This window comes from Eulemur rufifrons, chromosome 23 (genome assembly GCF_041146395.1).
Source record: "Eulemur rufifrons isolate Redbay chromosome 23, OSU_ERuf_1, whole genome shotgun sequence".
Classification (NCBI taxonomy): Eukaryota; Metazoa; Chordata; class Mammalia; order Primates; family Lemuridae; genus Eulemur; species Eulemur rufifrons.
In genome coordinates this window covers 26,679,574-26,698,156 of record NC_091005.1, presented here as the reverse complement: position 1 = coordinate 26,698,156, position 18,583 = coordinate 26,679,574, and the positions used below count along the sequence as shown (strand labels likewise).

General features: G+C 44.1%; 1 protein-coding gene across 1 annotated transcript in view; it reads right to left on the bottom strand.

The window, feature by feature from the left end:
• Positions 1-11,567, bottom strand: part of TOX3 (TOX high mobility group box family member 3) — a 101,716-nt gene extending 90,149 nt beyond the window's left edge. The window contains exon 1 of the mRNA XM_069456552.1: positions 11,049-11,567. Within this exon, the coding sequence (XP_069312653.1) occupies positions 11,049-11,135 (87 nt within the window). The 5' untranslated portion in view covers positions 11,136-11,567. The remainder of the gene's footprint in view (positions 1-11,048) is intronic.
• Positions 11,568-18,583: the final 7,016 nt, after the last annotated feature.

Genomic DNA, 18,583 nt, shown 5'->3' with positions numbered 1-18,583 from the left:
GTAGTCACAGGTGTGGCCGTGTGACTCAGTCTAGCCAGTGAGTTATAAGCAAAGTGACATGTGGCAGCTTCTGGAAACCTGCATTTACCCTTGACCACCTTCCTCCTTCTTGCTGGTTGGTCCACGGATATTGACTAGAGCTCAACCTTGAACCATGAGGACAAGGGTCATCGGAAAGCTAGAGGCAGCGCAGCTCCGAGCTCTCTAGGAAGCCTCCCAGACCAGGCCCGGACTACTTCCCTCTAGACTTGGTCAGGGAAAAGCAAATGAACATCTATTTCATTTAAGCCATCGCTAGTCAAGTTATTTATTTTTTCTCTTACATGTAAGTTGAACCCAAACCAAGACACTCCTCTTTGCTGGCATCGTGGCCTCCTCTTCCTTGACCTTCCCCGCCTTTGTTCTCCAGCCTCGATTCTTGGATTCAGATCAGTCACTTCAGTGTCTCCTACACTCGCTTCTCTCAACCCCTGTTCTTCTTCCATTCCTGGCAAGATCCACCACCCGTCATTTTCACATCCACTGCTCCTGTCCTGCCACCGACGCTTGAAATACTAATAAAGAAAATTCTAAATGAAATTGAAACCGAAAAACAACTCATAGAGATCATTACACCTGCAGGCCAGTTCCTTGAAAACACAAGTGACTTTTTGCCACTGTGCTCCCAGTTCCTAGAAGTGTCCAAAGTTTACCCAAAGATTAAACTACCACCAGATCTTCTGCTCAACAGTATTTTTATTCATTTCCAGTTCACTCCTTTTTTTTATTTTATGTGCCAAGCCCTTGTCTAGATCTACAGTGCCCATCAAAGCAGACACTCCCCTTCCCTCGGGGAGTTTACATTCCAGTGGAAAGAGATAAACAAGGAACATAAGAATAAATGAATAAGTAAACAATTCAAATGGGGATACACGCTATGAATAAAATTATGAGAGTAGGGAGATAGCAATTGGAGGGATGGGGAAAAGGATATTTTAGATATTAAGATATTTTTAAATGGTCAGGCCATACCTGAAGGTGACACTTGGGCTCAGACTTGAATGCTAAGAAGAGGCCAGCCAAGCGAAGATCTTTGGGGAGAGGGTTCCAGACAGAGGGAACAGCGAGTGCAAACAGATGGGATGAAGGCTGGTGCAGTTAAGACACATGAAGCCAGGGCGGAGGGGAGTAGTGGTAAGAAATAAGGTAGGAAAAATAGGCAGGGATAGATCTTGGGCTTGTCAGTCAATTCCCACACCCATTCATATCCTCATATCTCTCTCTCTCTCTCTCTCTCTTTTCCCTTCCCTTCCTTCCCTACCATCTTGTCTACTAAAATAAATATATATATATACTATATATGTAAATCTTAGGCCATCTTCTTTCTTCCCTATTATTTCAAAGAAAACAGTTACCAAGCCTTTGCTGAAGGGCCATCTCCCCTTTATCCACAGTCTCCATCCAACCCCACTGCCTGCCCCATCACCCAACCTTCAGGAGCTCGCTGTCTCTCATGCCTCTCTAATCTCTCCCTCAAACCTTCTCAGACACTGTCTTGAAAATATCCTCTCATTAGCGTCCTCTTCAAAATATCATCCTGTACCTACACACACACACACACACACACACACGTAAACAAATATACACACATACACGCCAATGTACCAACACACACATGCGTACACATAAACTTTAATGGTACCCACTAAATAAAACCTCAGATCTTTCACCAGACATTCTAGTACCTCCACAATGTGTTCTCAACCAACCACATCTCCCATCACAGGAAGATAAAACTTATCTCCATAGATTGCCCCATGGGACCATCCTACGCAGGCCTCGAATGGGACCTTCGCTCCAGAGCCATGCTCACAGAGCAAATCCTGGCTGGAATTCCCTCTCACTCTCTCCTCGCCTCTAAAAGCCCATTTTTCCTACTTGTCCATTCTGAGCCTGAGAGCGCCCATGAGCTCTTTTTTCTCACCATATCATCCCTCCCCAACCGCCTTCCTCATCCGATCTACCTGCGGAACACATTTTCCTACACCATCACTGTTTTCAGTCTATATACACATATTGATACACACACACATATCTCATGAACACATTTATACACACCTGCTCCCCAGCCAATCTATAGGTTTCTTTGAAGGCAGACCACATGTAATCCTAGCCCCAGACAAGACATACATTCCTAATACAAACAATAATTGTAATACCTGCATTAAATAAGCACAGGCTAACTCTGGTTTCCACAAAGAATAATAATAACATACATAATGGAAATACATAATGGAAATCCTTAGAAATCTTCAAAATCATCAAGCTTTACTTCAGTTAGCAGTTTAAATGGACATTTTTCCTATGCCACGCCTACCGCTCCCATTCCTTACGGTGACATCAGCAATTTGCTTTTCCTCAGAGGAACCACCGCTCCCTATTCTTAGCCCATGTGGCTTCCAGGGGGATGGCAGTATCCAGCTTCCACTCCTGAGATGGCTATGTGACTCTGGGCCTGGGCCCAGGACCCAAGTCTACCCAATGAGCTTGATCCAGAGAAGCTGCTGAAACAAGCAAAAAAGCATCTCTCCCTCTTGGGGAGGCTGAGCTATGAAGATGTGACCTGGAGTTGCTGTTGGACATCTTCCCACCACTGAGCATAGCCTGGCTGATAAAGAAGCCAAACAGATGAAAGCAGACCTAATATAAGGAGGAGTTAATAACATCCCTTGAGACTCTGGATCCAGCCATGCCTGAAACAAAACTTATTATACAATCCCTTTTCTATTTAACTCAGTTTGACTGACGTCTTTTTCTTACTTGCAGCCAAAAGCATTTTTACTAATATAGTTTTAACCACTTCCCCATTAAACGTTTTTATTAGCATTTTTTAAATAAGCCAAATAATAAAGGTTGAATTTCTCATTAAAGAAGTAGACACCAAGGAGCAGCAAAACAGATCTGAGTATGATTTTTAACTATCCAATATTTTTAGATTTTATTCATCCCTTTTTTAAGAAGATCAACTTCCAACCAATCATACATATTTCATATAAGTTTTCTAGTCAGGTCAGCGTTTTAAACTTCTACTTCCTATACCTAGGAGATTTTTAAAAGAAACTGTAGAATTTTTATTATTCTACAGTAAATCCCTTGCTCTTAACAAATTAGCTGTAGAAACTGCTGGAAAAAAATCTCACAATAAGTACAGTTACTTATACTACATCAATTTAAAGTAAATTAAATTTAAAAATTCACTCATCATCATCTTTAAGATAATTCTCCTGCATAAACAATTTAGTCAGTATAAGTAAGGCTACATGAAACTTGCCACATTTGGAACAGAAAAGCCCAGCTTAAAATCTAGCTTCTCCCAAAGAAAGAATGAATCTGTATCATTCAAATATGTATTTAGCGTAAAATCTAAATGTGTCTTGATATTGGCCAATTTGTTTAACTTATGGATTATCAAGACATTTAGATTATTCTTTTATAAACAAAGCAAAATTAAATTAAGATTAAAGCTAGAATGTTAATCACAGAAGAAGGGCCATTTTCCAGTGGCTGATGTGTTTTATGGAACATATTTAAGAGAACATGGCCTCCCTGAGGAAGAGATTAAGGATACAAACCTAGGAAACAAAGAAAATAAAATGATCTACCTCAAAGGGAGAAGATAAAACCTGTCAGAAGCTCATGCAGGCCTTGAATAAAAGCCTCTACTCCTTATATTTTCAACAGGGTTTTCTTTTTGAGCACTAAATCCACTTTAAAAATATATTTGAATTTATAAGCATACTTAGCAAAAATCCTGTCCTTCCTTATTAGCCACACTCAAAACAGATTCTCTGAGAGACTTATGACATCATTAACGTCTCACAAAATGCAATCTGAAATTGGACCTCTTACAAAAAGAAAAAAAACACATTTTCATTCACAAATGGCTGATACGGTTTTAAATTATGTTATTGCAAATTTTGCATAATTCCCACTTAATAACAACCATTTAAGAATGTTTCTTTCCAAACAACTATCAAGATAGAAAGGATGTAGCATGCAAACACATACATAAACATATACTCTTTTTTATTTCACTTGTTTAATGGTGCAGTAGGATTTCCAAATTCTCTTGAGTTCCACAGGACTTCCTCAATTACCGCTTCACTAACTGGGAAATTGAATTAGCAACACCAACCAACCCTCAGGACCCAGGATGTGCCCTGCATCTCCTGTCTCCTCACTCTTGAAGGACTCAAACCCATTTCCATCTCTGCACCACCAACAAGAAGATCAACTTGGGTTTATCAGCCCTGAACTACCTCGAGTCCCAGCCCATGTCTCTGTGGGAATATTCCACCAAAATATCCTAAATCAGCTTTATCTTTCCTTCAAAACCAGCTTCTCCTCTGACCTCTCTGCTTCCACTCAAGTTCTCACCATTCATCCTGTCCAAGCTCCAAATTCAAACACCCCGAGTCATTTCTGCCTCCTCTACTTCCCTTCCCAAGTTGAGATGCTCTGCTGAGTGCCTTCCTCTCTTTTGCACCCAAATTCACATCTCCTTGGTTCAAATCCTTCTCCTACCTTACCTCGATGGGGTGATGGCATCCTACCTGGTCTCCCCACCTCCAGTTGGGCCCTGTACCAACTAGTCAAAAGGTCAGATCCATCTTCACAAAGTACAATTCCAATCAGACCACTGGCCCACTCAAACTTCTTAAACACACCCAGTAGCAGACACTGTTGGTGGTCTTTCCAATAGCCATCTTCCTCGCTAACAAAGCATAACACTAATTATGCTTATGTGGCAATGCCCAGCCCCAGGGGATGACATGGGATGGGTCTATGCAGATCACAGTAACCTCCTTCCTCTTAACCAATGAATGGCCTATGGTGAGCACACAACCCATTTCTGATTAATAAGATGAAAGCAAGAGTCCAGGGGAAGAGCTTTTCCTCCTGGATAAGAGATGTACAGGAGGAGAAAGTGCTCTTTTGCTACCATCCCCACCAACACCACTACCTTGTTTCCTTTTTTCCCTGATATCATATGAGGATGTGATGCCCAGGGCTACCGCAGCCAACTTGTGACCATGAGGAGACTGCTAAAACTCCAAGGATGGCAGAATAAAAAGAACATCAAAGAAGGGTCCCTGCACATATGACTGAACCATCTAAAACAGCTTGAGACTGCCTACTTAAACACATCTTTGTAAGTAAGCAAATGTCTTTATGGTTTATACCACTGTTGAGTTTTCTATTGTGTCTGCAGCCCAAAGCACTCTAACAGATAAACTCAGAAAGAGCAGAATCTTTACCTTACCAAAGAAGGCCCTGTGCACCAGGCTGCTCTGTCTGTGTGTGGTCTGCAGATCCACAACCTCGCATCTGGGAGCCCCACCCCAGACCTATAATCAGAATCTCTAGGGCTAAAGTCCAAAAGCCTATGTTATAACAAGCTCTTCAGGTGATTCTTGTCATGGTAAAGTTTGAAAAACACTGCTCAACAAAATGATCACGAATTACTTTTTTCCACCTCAACTACTACTCTACATACCACGAGGTGCACTTGGTCTATAATTTCTCCAGTGACAGTAACCTCGTATCGCTAGGTTTGAGCATCATTTCTTGCTCGTTTAACTTCATCTCTTCTTAATCAAAGTTTTCAAACTTGAAGCCTCCCAGCACCTGAGAGCAGCAGGAAGGGCAAGGAAGAGAACAGGGGATGGGGTGACCATGATGTATTATGGGGCACACGCCCGTCTGAAAGGGCACCTGGCAGATGCTGCCACACAGGGACACAGATTCAGTGTCACCAAACGGATGATTACTTCTAAAGAAAAGCTCCAATCCAGATTTATATGCAAAGATTTTTAGATACAGACAACCAGTTGGGGTTTTTATTAAATGCTACGCTAATTAAGCAAAACAAGTCCTCAAGCGGATTCAGCACCCAGCTGAGTTGGTGACCTGAAGTAGACAGTTCTTGGCCTATTGACATATACCTTGAACACTGAGACCACGTCCGTTAGTTGACTCATCTAAAATGACTAACATTAATTTTCTTGGGCTAGCTCGATGCTAGTCTCTACTGAGCACAGGATCTTCATCCACATTCCATTGTCTGGAGTGGCCAAATGGGGAGTTTGTGGACCTCTAGTCAGTGGCAGCAGGACTGTTTCATCCACAGACCAGACATCTAGAACTGCAAGCTTCTCGAGGGCCTACAAAAATGTTTAAAATGTGAGAAGAAAAAATGAATTGGCCACACAATATCGAATAACTACAAGATTATAACTAACACATGCTAAACTAAATGTCTACAAAACGTAAACATAATTCAATGGATCCACATCAACTCGGATATGGTATCATACCATATCATATTAAATGCGGGATGCAGATGCATTTTAATGTTTGATAGGATGCAAAGAGGAGCCCAGATCAATAGTGCGCAGGGCCTGCCAAGGCTCTGAGAAGGCCCCGAGTACCAACCTGCAACCAACCATCCTGCCCTAAGTCCAGTCTTCTTTATGCTGTCACAGTATTGCTACCTACTTCTGCTCTACTCTGTTTAACTGTCCACACAGTTGGATATTGGAGTAGAACTGTCCACATAGTTTAAAATAAACCCTAAGTGACTTATTAAAAAATTATTTTTGAATCCTCACCTACATGTGAATTTGTTGAAGACAAAAATTAGGAAGCAGCAGCACACAAGCATGTTTTGAGGGTTCCACGTAACAATTTTAATTATTTGTTAATCTGTTGCCAACACTAAAAATTTATATTTTACCTAAAAGTCCAGATTGTCATTCTCTTGAAAAAATAACTGCAAAATGTGGAGGTAATTGGGCCCAAATGTCGACATGCCAATAACCTACTAATGTTGAACAAGGCTACCCCTTTAAATGGGGTATGTTCTCCACTTGGCTACAAACCCTATTTTCATGTAGGTTAACTAGCTGACCCTATCTATACACATTTGAGTTTATGACCCCAGTTCTTAGAAAAACCTTATTGCTTTTTCACAGTTCAACCTCACTCAATATCTTGCTTGAAGACCTATCAAGAAAGGTTATGGAAATCTCTCAATTAGCTCTCAAAATTCAACACTCCCACATGCCTACCCCAGAAATTAGTTTTCATGCTAGTGCAAAGTATCATCAACCCAAGAAGAATTTTAATCAAATTACCCTCTTAATGTGTTCTCAATTTGAACCACGGTCCCCTAGAAGATAGACAAATGACAAATTACCTTTCAGTTTCTCTTACCCTTCAAGCTAGCCGAGAGAGAGACCCAATGAGGTTGAGTCAAAGCACTAACATGGAATGTCTTAATTAAGCAGAATGATCAATAAGTAACACACATAATAATTAGAAAGCCAAGTTTGGGACTGATAGAATAAAAACAACATAGAACTAGTCTAGTAAGGATAAGAGGTCAATTGCCATATTTTGAAAGGAAAAGAAAAACCCTAAAAATATGCAGAAAAAACTAGTAACTAGAGTTTAATTCAAGTTCATTATTAACCCACTGTATGATTTTACCTCACTTATGCCCACGTTAAATACAGTATCTCATTTTGGGGTGGCAGACTTCTGACAACTACAGATTGAGTAACCCTTATCTGAAATGCTTGGGACCAGAAGTGTTCCAGATTTCGGGTTTTTTGGACTTTGGAATATTTGCATTATACTTACCAGCTCAGCATCCCTAATCCAAGAATCCCAAATCCGAAATGCTCCAATGAGCATTTCCTTTGAGGGTCACGTCAGCACTCAAAAAGTTTTGGATTTTGGAGCATTTTAGATTTTGGATTAGAAATACTTAACATATATATGCTAATTGATATTCTGCATATTACTTTCTTACTAGTGAAAAGACAAACTGAACCCAGGAAAAGAAAAATTCCAGAAATATTGTCAAAGGAGTCACCAATTCACTTGAGTAACATAAGGACTTTTTTATTTTTTTAATATATAGGTTTTAGTTTAATTTGTTAGCCACATCAGAAAAAGAAACGTTCAAACAGATTTTCCACTTGAAATTAAAATGGAAATTAGCCCTTAGAAAATGGAGATAACTTTAAGTTCATACATCAGTGGCTGGTTCATGAATTATTAACTGATTTTAATGATCCTGGCTATATTTTATTTGAAGTTATTCTCCTACTTGCAATGACTTTTGAACCCTCAAAACTCTTTCATCCATTCTCCATAGACACAGTACACTTTCATGAGCGCTGACATTTGAAAAGGTCCATATACTCACGGAATGTAAAGATAATACACATGCATATAATTTATACAAAGGACTCTGGTCATTTGTTAAAGAGAGAAATGAATGAAACCCTATTATTCACGGTTTGTAAATAAATTTAAAGATAAGCGCTAACTTTTCACTTGTTAAGCCTGGAGCCAAGAGTTCTTGTGTCTTCTAAAGTTTCCCAGATGGTCATTAAAACAAGAAAGGGCAGAAACATACTTTCTTTGAAATCCATCATTTCCCATCCAGAAAGATAATATATTATCATCAAAAGTTATGTCGTAAGAGATTAATAATTTAGGTACCTTCAAATAAAATAAAGGCATGTCTTTGTATGCTAGTTTTTACATTTTCAATATAAACCTATACTGAACAGCAACCACCTCAGACACACAAGTTAGCTGTGAAACAAAATGCTATAAACCTTTAATTAGCACTTGCTGTTTTATACCCATAAAATTAATTCTTCCTCCTCTACTACATTCTCTTTATAAATAAAAATTACAGGAAATAAAATTGGGCTTTTCACTCCGGAATTAGTAAGAGTAGGAAAACAGTACTGTGGCTCAGTTTAAAGACTGTTATATTTTCACCTGCAGGGAAATAAATGCAAACATCCCTTAGAATAAGTACAATTTGATTCCTACCAATATGAAGCGCTGTATCTAACTTTCATAAGTTGGGTACACACAGCACTTATGATCAGATCGCTAAATTACTAAGAAAGCAAGTTATATCAGGCAAATAGTTGCATCAAGAAAATATGACAGCAAACCAAGTTGCATTCAACACTCCTGCAGTTGAACAAGCATCTCAATAAATAATATCTCTTTTCAAGCTTTATATACCGTCCCTGAAATAAGTGTTCTGAGTTTACATTGACTCAAAATAGCCTTTCTCAGAAAATAAAGAGACATACACAAAACACCCACAATTTCCTCTGGTCCCTTTAAGTACCCTTGGGATCTCAGTGAACAGAGATTTGCCACGCATTGCAGTGACTGAATTCCTACAATAGGGTTCTATTTTGGTGTCATTCGAGTGTTGCTGATCTTAAATCAGAGAAAGAAGTAGTTACATTAGGCAAGGTAATAGCTTCCAAAAATAAGAGCATGCCCAGTTTACACAAGGCTTGCATACATGGGCTAAGTTGTAAGGAGATAAATAATACCCCACTGGAACAATTAGGTGGCTTCTCAGAAACACTACATACTTAATTAGGCTGCCTAAGTCCCTGACTGAGCATACGTGGGGGACTTTTTAAAGCATTTAATAACCTGAGTGAATCCAGAATCACAGCACACCAACTGTTCCTTAACTCTGGCTACAGCGATCGGCCTTTCCTTGCTTCTCTTTAAATGCTTAAGGTATCACTCTTGGAATTCTGAGAGCATGAACGCTCCCCACTACCAAAGGGTTAAAACACGCTGAATAAAGTCCCTTCCTTCTATACTTGCTGAGAGGCCCCTCTGTGCCAGACGCGAAGCTGGGTGATGATGGCACAGAAGGAAGAGAGACCCTAATGGTCTTTTACAAACTTCAGCACTGGAGTTGGGAGCGCAGTATAAACAAATAGAAAGGAACACGAGCCTCCAGCAGCCACGGGGCTCAGCAAACTGTTCCCCACTCTCGATACAATTCCTCCTCTTCCTGTTATGTATTCATTAGTTTTATATAGCACCTTTCTTTCAGCAGGCTCCTTATTTCCTCCTGTTATCCAAGCAATCATAAACAAACTACGAATTGAAAGAGAAGGGTGGGGGAGGAGGGAGGAGCAGGGGGAAGGGGAAAGAAAACCACATTCAAAAGGCAGAGGCCATCCAAAGCGGGGCTTTCTCTGCATATCGTCCTCCGGGTGACGTTTTCGCCCTATTAGGCCCTGGGGGCTCCGGGAAGGACAGGGAACCGGAGTCCGGGCGCCCCGGCACCCGGCTGCGGCCCCGCACTCGCTCGCTGTCCGAGCCTCGCCGGCTGCCCTTCCGAGATCCACCTTCGGCCACCTGAAACGCTCGGCCTCGAAGTTTGCACAGGGGGAGGTGGGGAAGGCTGGGTGACCCCAGGGTGTGGTGTGGAGGTCTCCAACCCCGATCTCCCCGAAATGCAAAACTTACCCCCCCTCAAAAAAAAAAAAAAAAAACAATGAAAGATGAGAAGCTACCTGCACTAAACCGGGAGGGTCGGGCACCTTGGTTCCGTGGTCCAAAGCGCCCTAGAGAGACGGCAGCAAGGGCCACCTGCGGGGGTCCCAACACTTCGCGGGTCCCCCCCCCAACCCCCGTCCAAGGCATGCTCAAAAGTTTGTGCCTTTCCTTCCCCAAGTGGCCTCGAGGACAGCCCTCTGAGTGGGTGGAGGAGATAATGGACTTGGGGGGAGGGGGCGAGATCATCGGACCAAGAGATCAGGGACCCCTACTTCCCCCCCAATTAGGGGGGTCCTGCGATTGTGTTTACTAATAACAGCAACAAAGAATCACGCGAGCCCCTTCTTTCAGTCCTCGGACTGCTCTCGGCTTCTTTGGGGCAGCAAAGGAGAGTCTGGCGGGGAGGTGGGAGTAGAGGCGGAGGGACAGAGGAGAGCGCCGGTAAAGGGACAAAAAGGGGAGTGGGATGGGAGCAGAAAGAGAAGACGGGCAGAGTTGGACAGAGGCGAAAGCGCAAAGGGAAAGGAGTGGATTGGGAGGAAAGAAGCGAAAGAAAAGTGCAGCGGGAGGTGAGCTGTAGCGCGGGGCGCGCCCGGGATGGGAAGGTGGCCCCCGGCCCGCCGCCCCCTCCCCCCCCCGCCCGGGCCCGGCCCGGTCACCTTGCTGTAGCCGTAGTAGCCCAGGCACTGCGCGAAGTCCAGGCCGGCGGGGTCCCCGGCCGCCGCGGGGTAGAACCTCACATCCATGCCGGAGCCGGGCCCGGGGCCGGGGGCCGGGACTGGGGTTCGCCGGGGCCGGGGCCCGCCTCTTCGAAGCCGCTAGATCCACCGTCGGGGGCGCCCAGCTGGGGGCGCCCGGGGGCGGCGCGCGGGACTCGCGGCTGGAGGGGCGTCGCGATCGGAGCCCAAGAGCCCGGGAGCCGCGGCCGCCGCACACAAAGGCGCGGCCACGCGAGCCGCGGGAGAGCGGGAGGCGGCCCGGGGGACGCGCCCCGCCGGGGCACCGAGGCAGCGCTGCGCGCGGGCCGGGCGCCGGGGGCGCGGGGCGCGGCGCGGGGGCCCGGGGCGGCGCGGCGAGTTCAGGTGCGCTGGGCGAGGCTGGGACGGCGTCGGCGGCGGCGGCTGGCCCCGCTCCTCCTCCTCCTCCCCGGGCGGACTGAGGAGAGGAGCCGCGGAGACAAGGGGCCCGGCCCCTCCCCTCCTTCTCCCCCTCCTGCCTCCGCCGCGGGTCCCCTCCCCGCGCCGCCGCCGCTCCGCCCCTCCCACCGCGGGCAGCTGGCGCGCCGCCCGCCCCGCCGGTGCGCTCCTCGGCCCGGACCGCCTCCGGGCGCGCCGGCCCCGCCCCGGCCCGGCCCCTGCCCCGCGCGGGCCCTCTGGCTCACGCCGCGCCTCGCCCGGGCCTCGCCGTCCCCATCACCCGCGCCTCGGCCGCCCCCTCGCCGGGCCCCTCTGCTGCCCACCTCGCCCCCCTTCCCTCTCCGGTCCTCTTTGTCCCCGCCGCCTCGGAGAGCTCCTCGCTCCCCTCTTTTCCTCGGCCGAAGCAGCCCTGTGCCCCGTGGGTCCCACCCGCCTCCTTCCCGACCGCCGCCTCCCTCGGCCGGGCATCCCCGCGCCGCGCGCTCCCTCCGCGCCCCTGTCCGGTCCCTCACTCTCCCCGTCCCCGCCCCTCCCTCGTGGGTGCCTGTCCCCGAGCCCCGCTCCCCTCCCCGCCTTGCCCCTCGAATGTTCCCTGCGTGGACACACCTAACCCAGCAGCCAACCTGCCCGAGTGTTTCCCCGTAGCCGGGAGCCGGGGCCCCCTGTACACCTGTGCTATTTTCCAGAAGGGGTGTTGGGGCCTGACCTTTCACAGGTAGGCGGACTCGAAGCTTCCCAGGTTAAGCCTCGTGTCGGTTCTCTTCATATTTTCTTTGCTCTTGTTTACATTCGAAAGGCGTTTGAGTAACTGGATCTAGGCGGATCGTTCGCTGCTCTCGCAGAGAAAATGTCCCTATTTTCCTAAAAGGTTCTGGGTGATTAACTTCCTCACTCTGCACTCGCCCACCCCCTCTTTTATTTCTTTCTCTTTCTTTAAGCTACATTTTTTATTTATTTTTTCTCATCGGCTTTATTGCCTTGAGTTAATTTGAGAGTTTGGCCTTCAGCCTTGGCGAAGGGAAGGGGCTTTATACTGGATGCAAACGTTATGGAGAGGCGGTGAGACCTGCCTCCTCCCCCGTTTAGTGATCTGCGAGCTACTTCAACAGGCAGGCAGAAATTTTGAAATATTTCATAGGACAATCGCTAACAGTATCGTCCCCTGGACACACGTGGCTGGCCCCGGGGCCTGAACTTTTTCAGAGAAGTATTACATGAGTTTCTTCTCATTTCTTCTGTTCTCCAAAGTAGACACTCAGGCTTGTGACACCTGTGTGTCTACCTTCCCTCATTATTATCTTTCTGGAAGCAAGCAGGAAAAAAAATAAATAAACTTCAATTAGGTGAGAGTTTGTGTATTTGCTCTTCTCCTAGCAAAAACTCGTGTCAGGAGCCTGCATGAGAGAGCGGTGTGTTTTCAGGAAGGGAACAACTGCTCACATTGTCCCTGGATTGACTCCGATCCCCCCTCCCGAAAAAGCTTTGGTCTCCTCTCCCTCGTCTCCATTTAACATTGACAACCCAGCGGCGCTCCCTAATGGCCCAGCGGGTTGCACAAATTGGCAGTGAGCTGAGATATTATCAGGACAACACCCCATTGAGTAAGTTCTTGAAACGCAGAAGTGGAGGCCCTTTCTCGGGGCCACTGGGCGCCTGTGGCCTTTCCACCAATCAGAGCTGGAGGTTGCAGTGGCCACCTGTTGTCTCGCAAGAGAACATCTTTTAAGTTTCACTATTAGTATTTAACAATGGCTTATGGTGCAGGATCTGGCCACGGGAGAGGAGCAGCCTGCTGATCTGGGGTACCAAAAGAGAATTTTTTTTTTTCTTTCCAGATAGCTCTTACAAGGAACCAAACGGCTGGGAAGCCGAGTTTTTCGTTGCACGCTCACACTCCTCACCTTCTGCTCGTTCCGTCGTGCATCTGGAGCAATCTGAGCTTGATTACAGAGGATGAAGAAAAGTATAATCAAAGTTAGAGACTAAACCTGAAGTTGTAATCAGACCTCGAGGATCAGGAATACAAATACGCTTCCCAGTGGAAACTCCGCTAGCTGCGAGGGTGGGATTGCACGTGGGCTGATGCGTTCCATCAAGCCCTGGGCTGCGGAGCCTGAAACTCAAGTAAGGACCTTCCCCCTCCCCCCTCCCCCAGGCTCTCAAGAGTTAGGAATGCCCAGTCACATTCCACACCACCTCTTAGCGGTTGTTTTGGAAAAGTCTTTCGCTTAAAGTTCCCTTCCCTGTTAGCATGCAAATGCCTTTGAGTGGGGAACCATATTCATCAGTCTGCATTTTATTACTTTGTTTTAGGATGTAAGCTAAGCAAACGTTATGAGTTTAGATTTTAAGGGGGGAGGGGAGGAGTTAGAAGAAACCTGATGTTGAGACTGAAGATGGGTATGTTGAGACATTTAGAATGAGAAAATCACTGGGACAGAAACAGGTCATTTGGGAAGGCTGCAGACTTGATTTTTCCCTGTCTGCATGCATTCAGCAGTTATTTTTTGAGCACCTACTATGTGCCAGACACTATTTTAGACACTGTGAATGAGAAAGAGGATCCCACCATGACACATGGAAGTCCCCAGAGAGGACTGTGAATTGGACTCTTCACACACACACACACACACACACATGTGCAGTCTCATGCACAAATGTACACATGCCCTGAACCATTCAGTCACCTGGAGATCCCGTTATGCCACAGCCACTGCTGCTTTTGAGAGAAGCAATCTGAAAAACAAATTCACATACAGTGTGAGGACGCCAGGCTCCATGCCTCCATGGCATTTGTAGAAGGCGGCTCAGAGGAGGGGGTAGTGCACACTGCCAGATCACTGCTGTGTCCCAAGGACCTCGGACCATGCCTGGTACATAGTTTGTTTGCAATAAATAAATATTCATTTAAGGAAGGAAGTTTAGAAAGAACATGGGAAGGAAGAAAGGAAAGAAGAGAGGGAGGGGGAAGGGGAAGAAGACAATGTTTGAATAGTGGGATATTATTTGCAGAGAACCTGGTTAGGGTAGGATTTCAGAAGAGTGTATCCAAGACCTCTGATGTGGAGAACAATCTACCTTGGGGGAAGGAAGGAGGGGGCGAGCCTTTTGCACTGCTGTTTTAGGCCCTTTGTATACATTAAAACCAGGATTGTGTGTTGTTTCATTTATTAATACAATGGATCTGATTAAACTCTCCATTGCATTCCAAATACCATCTAATTTTAAGAGTTCCAGTGGATTTGAAGCCCATCCATTTAAAACTTTAGAAAGATGCTTTTAAAAAGTTAACGCAATTTTAACTGTCATGCTATTTGTTATCTTAGGGCTGTCACCTTTTTCAGTCTGTCTGCAGTCTTGTTTCTGAAATGCCGTAGACAAAGGTTTTCCTTATACTACATTAGCCTTGAATTTGAAGAAACTTCTCCAAGAACATATCTTAAATATGCTTTGAATTTATGCGGAACAGAGCTAACTGTTATCGATTTCGAAGGGCAGCACAGGAATCAGTTGTGCTGCCAAAATACAACTTCTGAGAATAAGAAAACTGCTTTAAAGTTTTTAGGTGATTTGGGTCAAAACTGTCTTATTACCTTGATATTTCTAATTGAATAGTTGGTGTCATCCAAGAATCTCTAAACAATGGGGGGGGGGGGGAAATACACAAACTTTACATTGTGGAAAAACTATATCTTGATGGAACTCTGAAAACTTTCTCTACTTTATCTGGTTCCAAATTATGCAAGAAAGTCTCCTTGAGGACGGCATTAAACCTGCTGAGTTTTATAACCAAAAATCTTACTGTAACCCCTACTTTTAGGAATCTGTAAGAGTAATTTAACCCCTCTATGTTCTGCTTGCCCAGATGAGATGACGATACTGTTAAACAATATATACGGTTTAATTCTCTTGGGTTTAGGTGATGAAAACTCCTATCCAAATATTATGATCCTTGTTTGCAATTTGTAATGTAGACAAATTAACAGTAGCTCCAAATGGAAATTAACAAGGCCAGAGCTACTCAGGTTTCTTCTCATCTATTCCCATAGTAACAGCTAATGTATTATATTGGTAAAACATATCTGAATTTGGCTTCATGTCATAAAGCATAGCATTCCTCTCCAGCCTGGATTCTTAATATGTATTTAACCATCTTCATGAAATTTAAAAGAGTTCCGTGTCAGAGAATCAACACTTCCCATACAAAACCTACCAAGGTTCTCACAAAAATGACCCTACGCATGATATAGAGGAAAAATTGTGACCATGGGGCCCTCATCACCTGTCTCCAGGGCAGGATCTAAAACCAATCACCAGGAGAGAGTTCCACACAGGAATTCCAGTGTGAAAAAATTCCCCAAGTATAGTCATTGTTAGTTTCAGTTTTCAATAAATCCAAACATTTCTGGTCTGAAAATGTGAGCTATTTTGATATTTTTACTTTTGTCAAAAAATACAGAAACATGGGCAAATGGGGAGAAAAATAAGCAAATTTTTCCTCCATAATAATAAATACACATTCAGTTATGTACAACAGGTTGCTTCTCATATTACTACAACCAATTTTGGTCATATTGGTCTCTGTACTACCAGACACAAGAAGAGCTCTTCAAAACTAACCATTTTCCCAGTTGACTATTACTTTTACTAAGAGTAGATACACCCACAGCTTCTGACAGATATATATAGTAATTATGGAACGGTAACCCCCAAAACCCTAGTAGCAAAAAAGTACTAAGCTGAGAATTCATTCCCAGAAATATGAAATGCAGCCAGTATTTGCTTGTGACCTAAGTAACTCTTCAATAAAGCTATTTTAGAAACCAATACACTCAACGCAATCAGGAGGTATGCAATTTTCAGTGTATTTACACCCTGCCTTAAAAAAAAAAAATGTCTTGTATTCACAGAAATCTTAAACTGTTGTCCTGCCTGTTTTCTGAAATATATTCTATTTCTTTTAAAGTGAAAGAATGACCTCTTTTGCAGGAACAATTTTCAGAGACAGTGTGTTTATCAAATGGTTTCTCTGCTTTCATAAAAACAATTTATTTTCACTGAACTCTTCAAGATAAGCATCAAAGCCAGGAAGAATGTACAATGAAGTTTATAATTACACTCCAGAAACAAATACTGGGTAGTTTTTATTTTGCTCAAGTGAAAAAAGATTTTTTTTTTTCCCCAAAGAGACAAAGGTAGTGATGGGGGAGGGGGTTTATACAGGAGTGAAAATCAGGAAGCCCAGGCAGTTTACAGCAGGAGGGGCCCCACCGTGTGGCCCACAAAGCCCACTGGCTGAACAATGAAAGCTGAAGACCCAGTGCTTTCTTAGCAAATGGGTGGGGGTCAGTCCATATTTTATTCTTCACCGAGGGACGGCTATAGGGGCAGTAAGGAGAAAAAAAATCACTAGGCAGATATTAATTAAACTCTTCCATGACAGATCCGTATACCATTGCACATAAATATCTCTCATAGTTGGAGCCTCTCATGACATCCTTTCTTTGCTAAACATCCGTGTTTCTAGGCTTAATTTATATGGCATGTTATTTTTAATAACCATAGAACAATAAAATTGTAAAAATAACTGAGAAAAGAACTGAGTCTAATAAAGATTCTGTTTCTTAAGAAATGGGAAACAATTGCATTTGATCACAGAACAGCCAAGGACTAGCAGCAAAATAATCTCCCCTCATTTACATAGATCTGTGTGTGCCAAACAGATGAGTGTTTGCTTTTCAAGTAATAGTGCAGGTGCATATCCTGCAGTGACTAAATCTCTAACTCATCAAACTGTTTCACCAGAGTGGGACATGCCCTCTTTTTCTGGAAGAGTTTCAAGTTTTCTCCCCAGCATTCCAGCCACCTGTTTATGGAGTTCATCCTCGGGAGAAGATGCATGCAATTAGAAACAAGAAAATGAAAATAAATGACCTTGTTTGTTATTTATAACAAAGAAACTCAGCAAAATTAATGCTGTGGAGCTTGACCTCCTGACCCCAGAGAAAGAGCCACCTCATGGCTTTGTGGCCAATGCACAATAGTCCAGCAGCTCCCATTATCCAGCCGCCGTGACTTCTGGATGGTCATTAAAGCTGCATGTCCAAAATATTAAATGTTTTACAAGTTAGATTAGAGGATTTGCACTTTTTTAAAGGCATGGTTAAAAATGTGAGGCTAGTTGGCACAAGAGATTTTCTTTTTTTAAGAGGAGCAGGTAAAAGTATTTAGCTTTCTCTACTCCGTCTGTCCTTGAACATGTGGAAGAAAAGGGAAATATTTTAAAATTTTGAACTAGTGCTCTGATAATTGAAGAATGGTTAAATATATAATAGAAATCAATCAGAAAGGTGATCTTTGTAAGGAGTTCCGGGAAAACATCGTGTTTCCTCCCCATCAAGGCTACTGGTGAGAAAGGAGGACACAACTTTCTTCTGTTACATAAACGTAGTGTGCATGGTGCCCCCTAGAATTGTGCAATGAAATAGCACCACTGTTTTCCCTTCTGTTGCTTAACACATCCCAGAAGCCCAGGCCAGGCAGGAAATGAAGATCACAACGGAGTTCTGAAGACTCTAAAACTAGTGCATGGTTGGAACATCTTGAGGCAGAATGGCTGTTACAAATGACGCTCCCATAACTTGAATGGCTGATTCTGAGACTGGCCTCTGCCACTACCTATTGCCTCTTTCTCCCCTGTGGGTCTCCTCCCTCATTCACCCACAACAAATGTCATGAGTGTCCTGGATTCTTCTAGACCTTCAGTTAAAATCCGCATTTGGTACTTTTCATCCAAGTTCTTGTTTATTGGCCCGTCTGCCCAGTGCTACCATATCTTTAACTGTCTTATTTTTCCTCAAGAGGAAATAACTTTTTATGAAGGAGGACTCTCTATTCTTCTTCAAAATATCTTCTTCGCTGTAAAATAAAGTAAGAATTTCTTAAGGCACTGACGATTGTCATACAAACACCACCCCGGACATTATAGACCATCCCTCCTCACCTTGCCTTTTATTTCTGATCCCAAAGGGGTATTTCACCACGTGCCTCTCCCCATC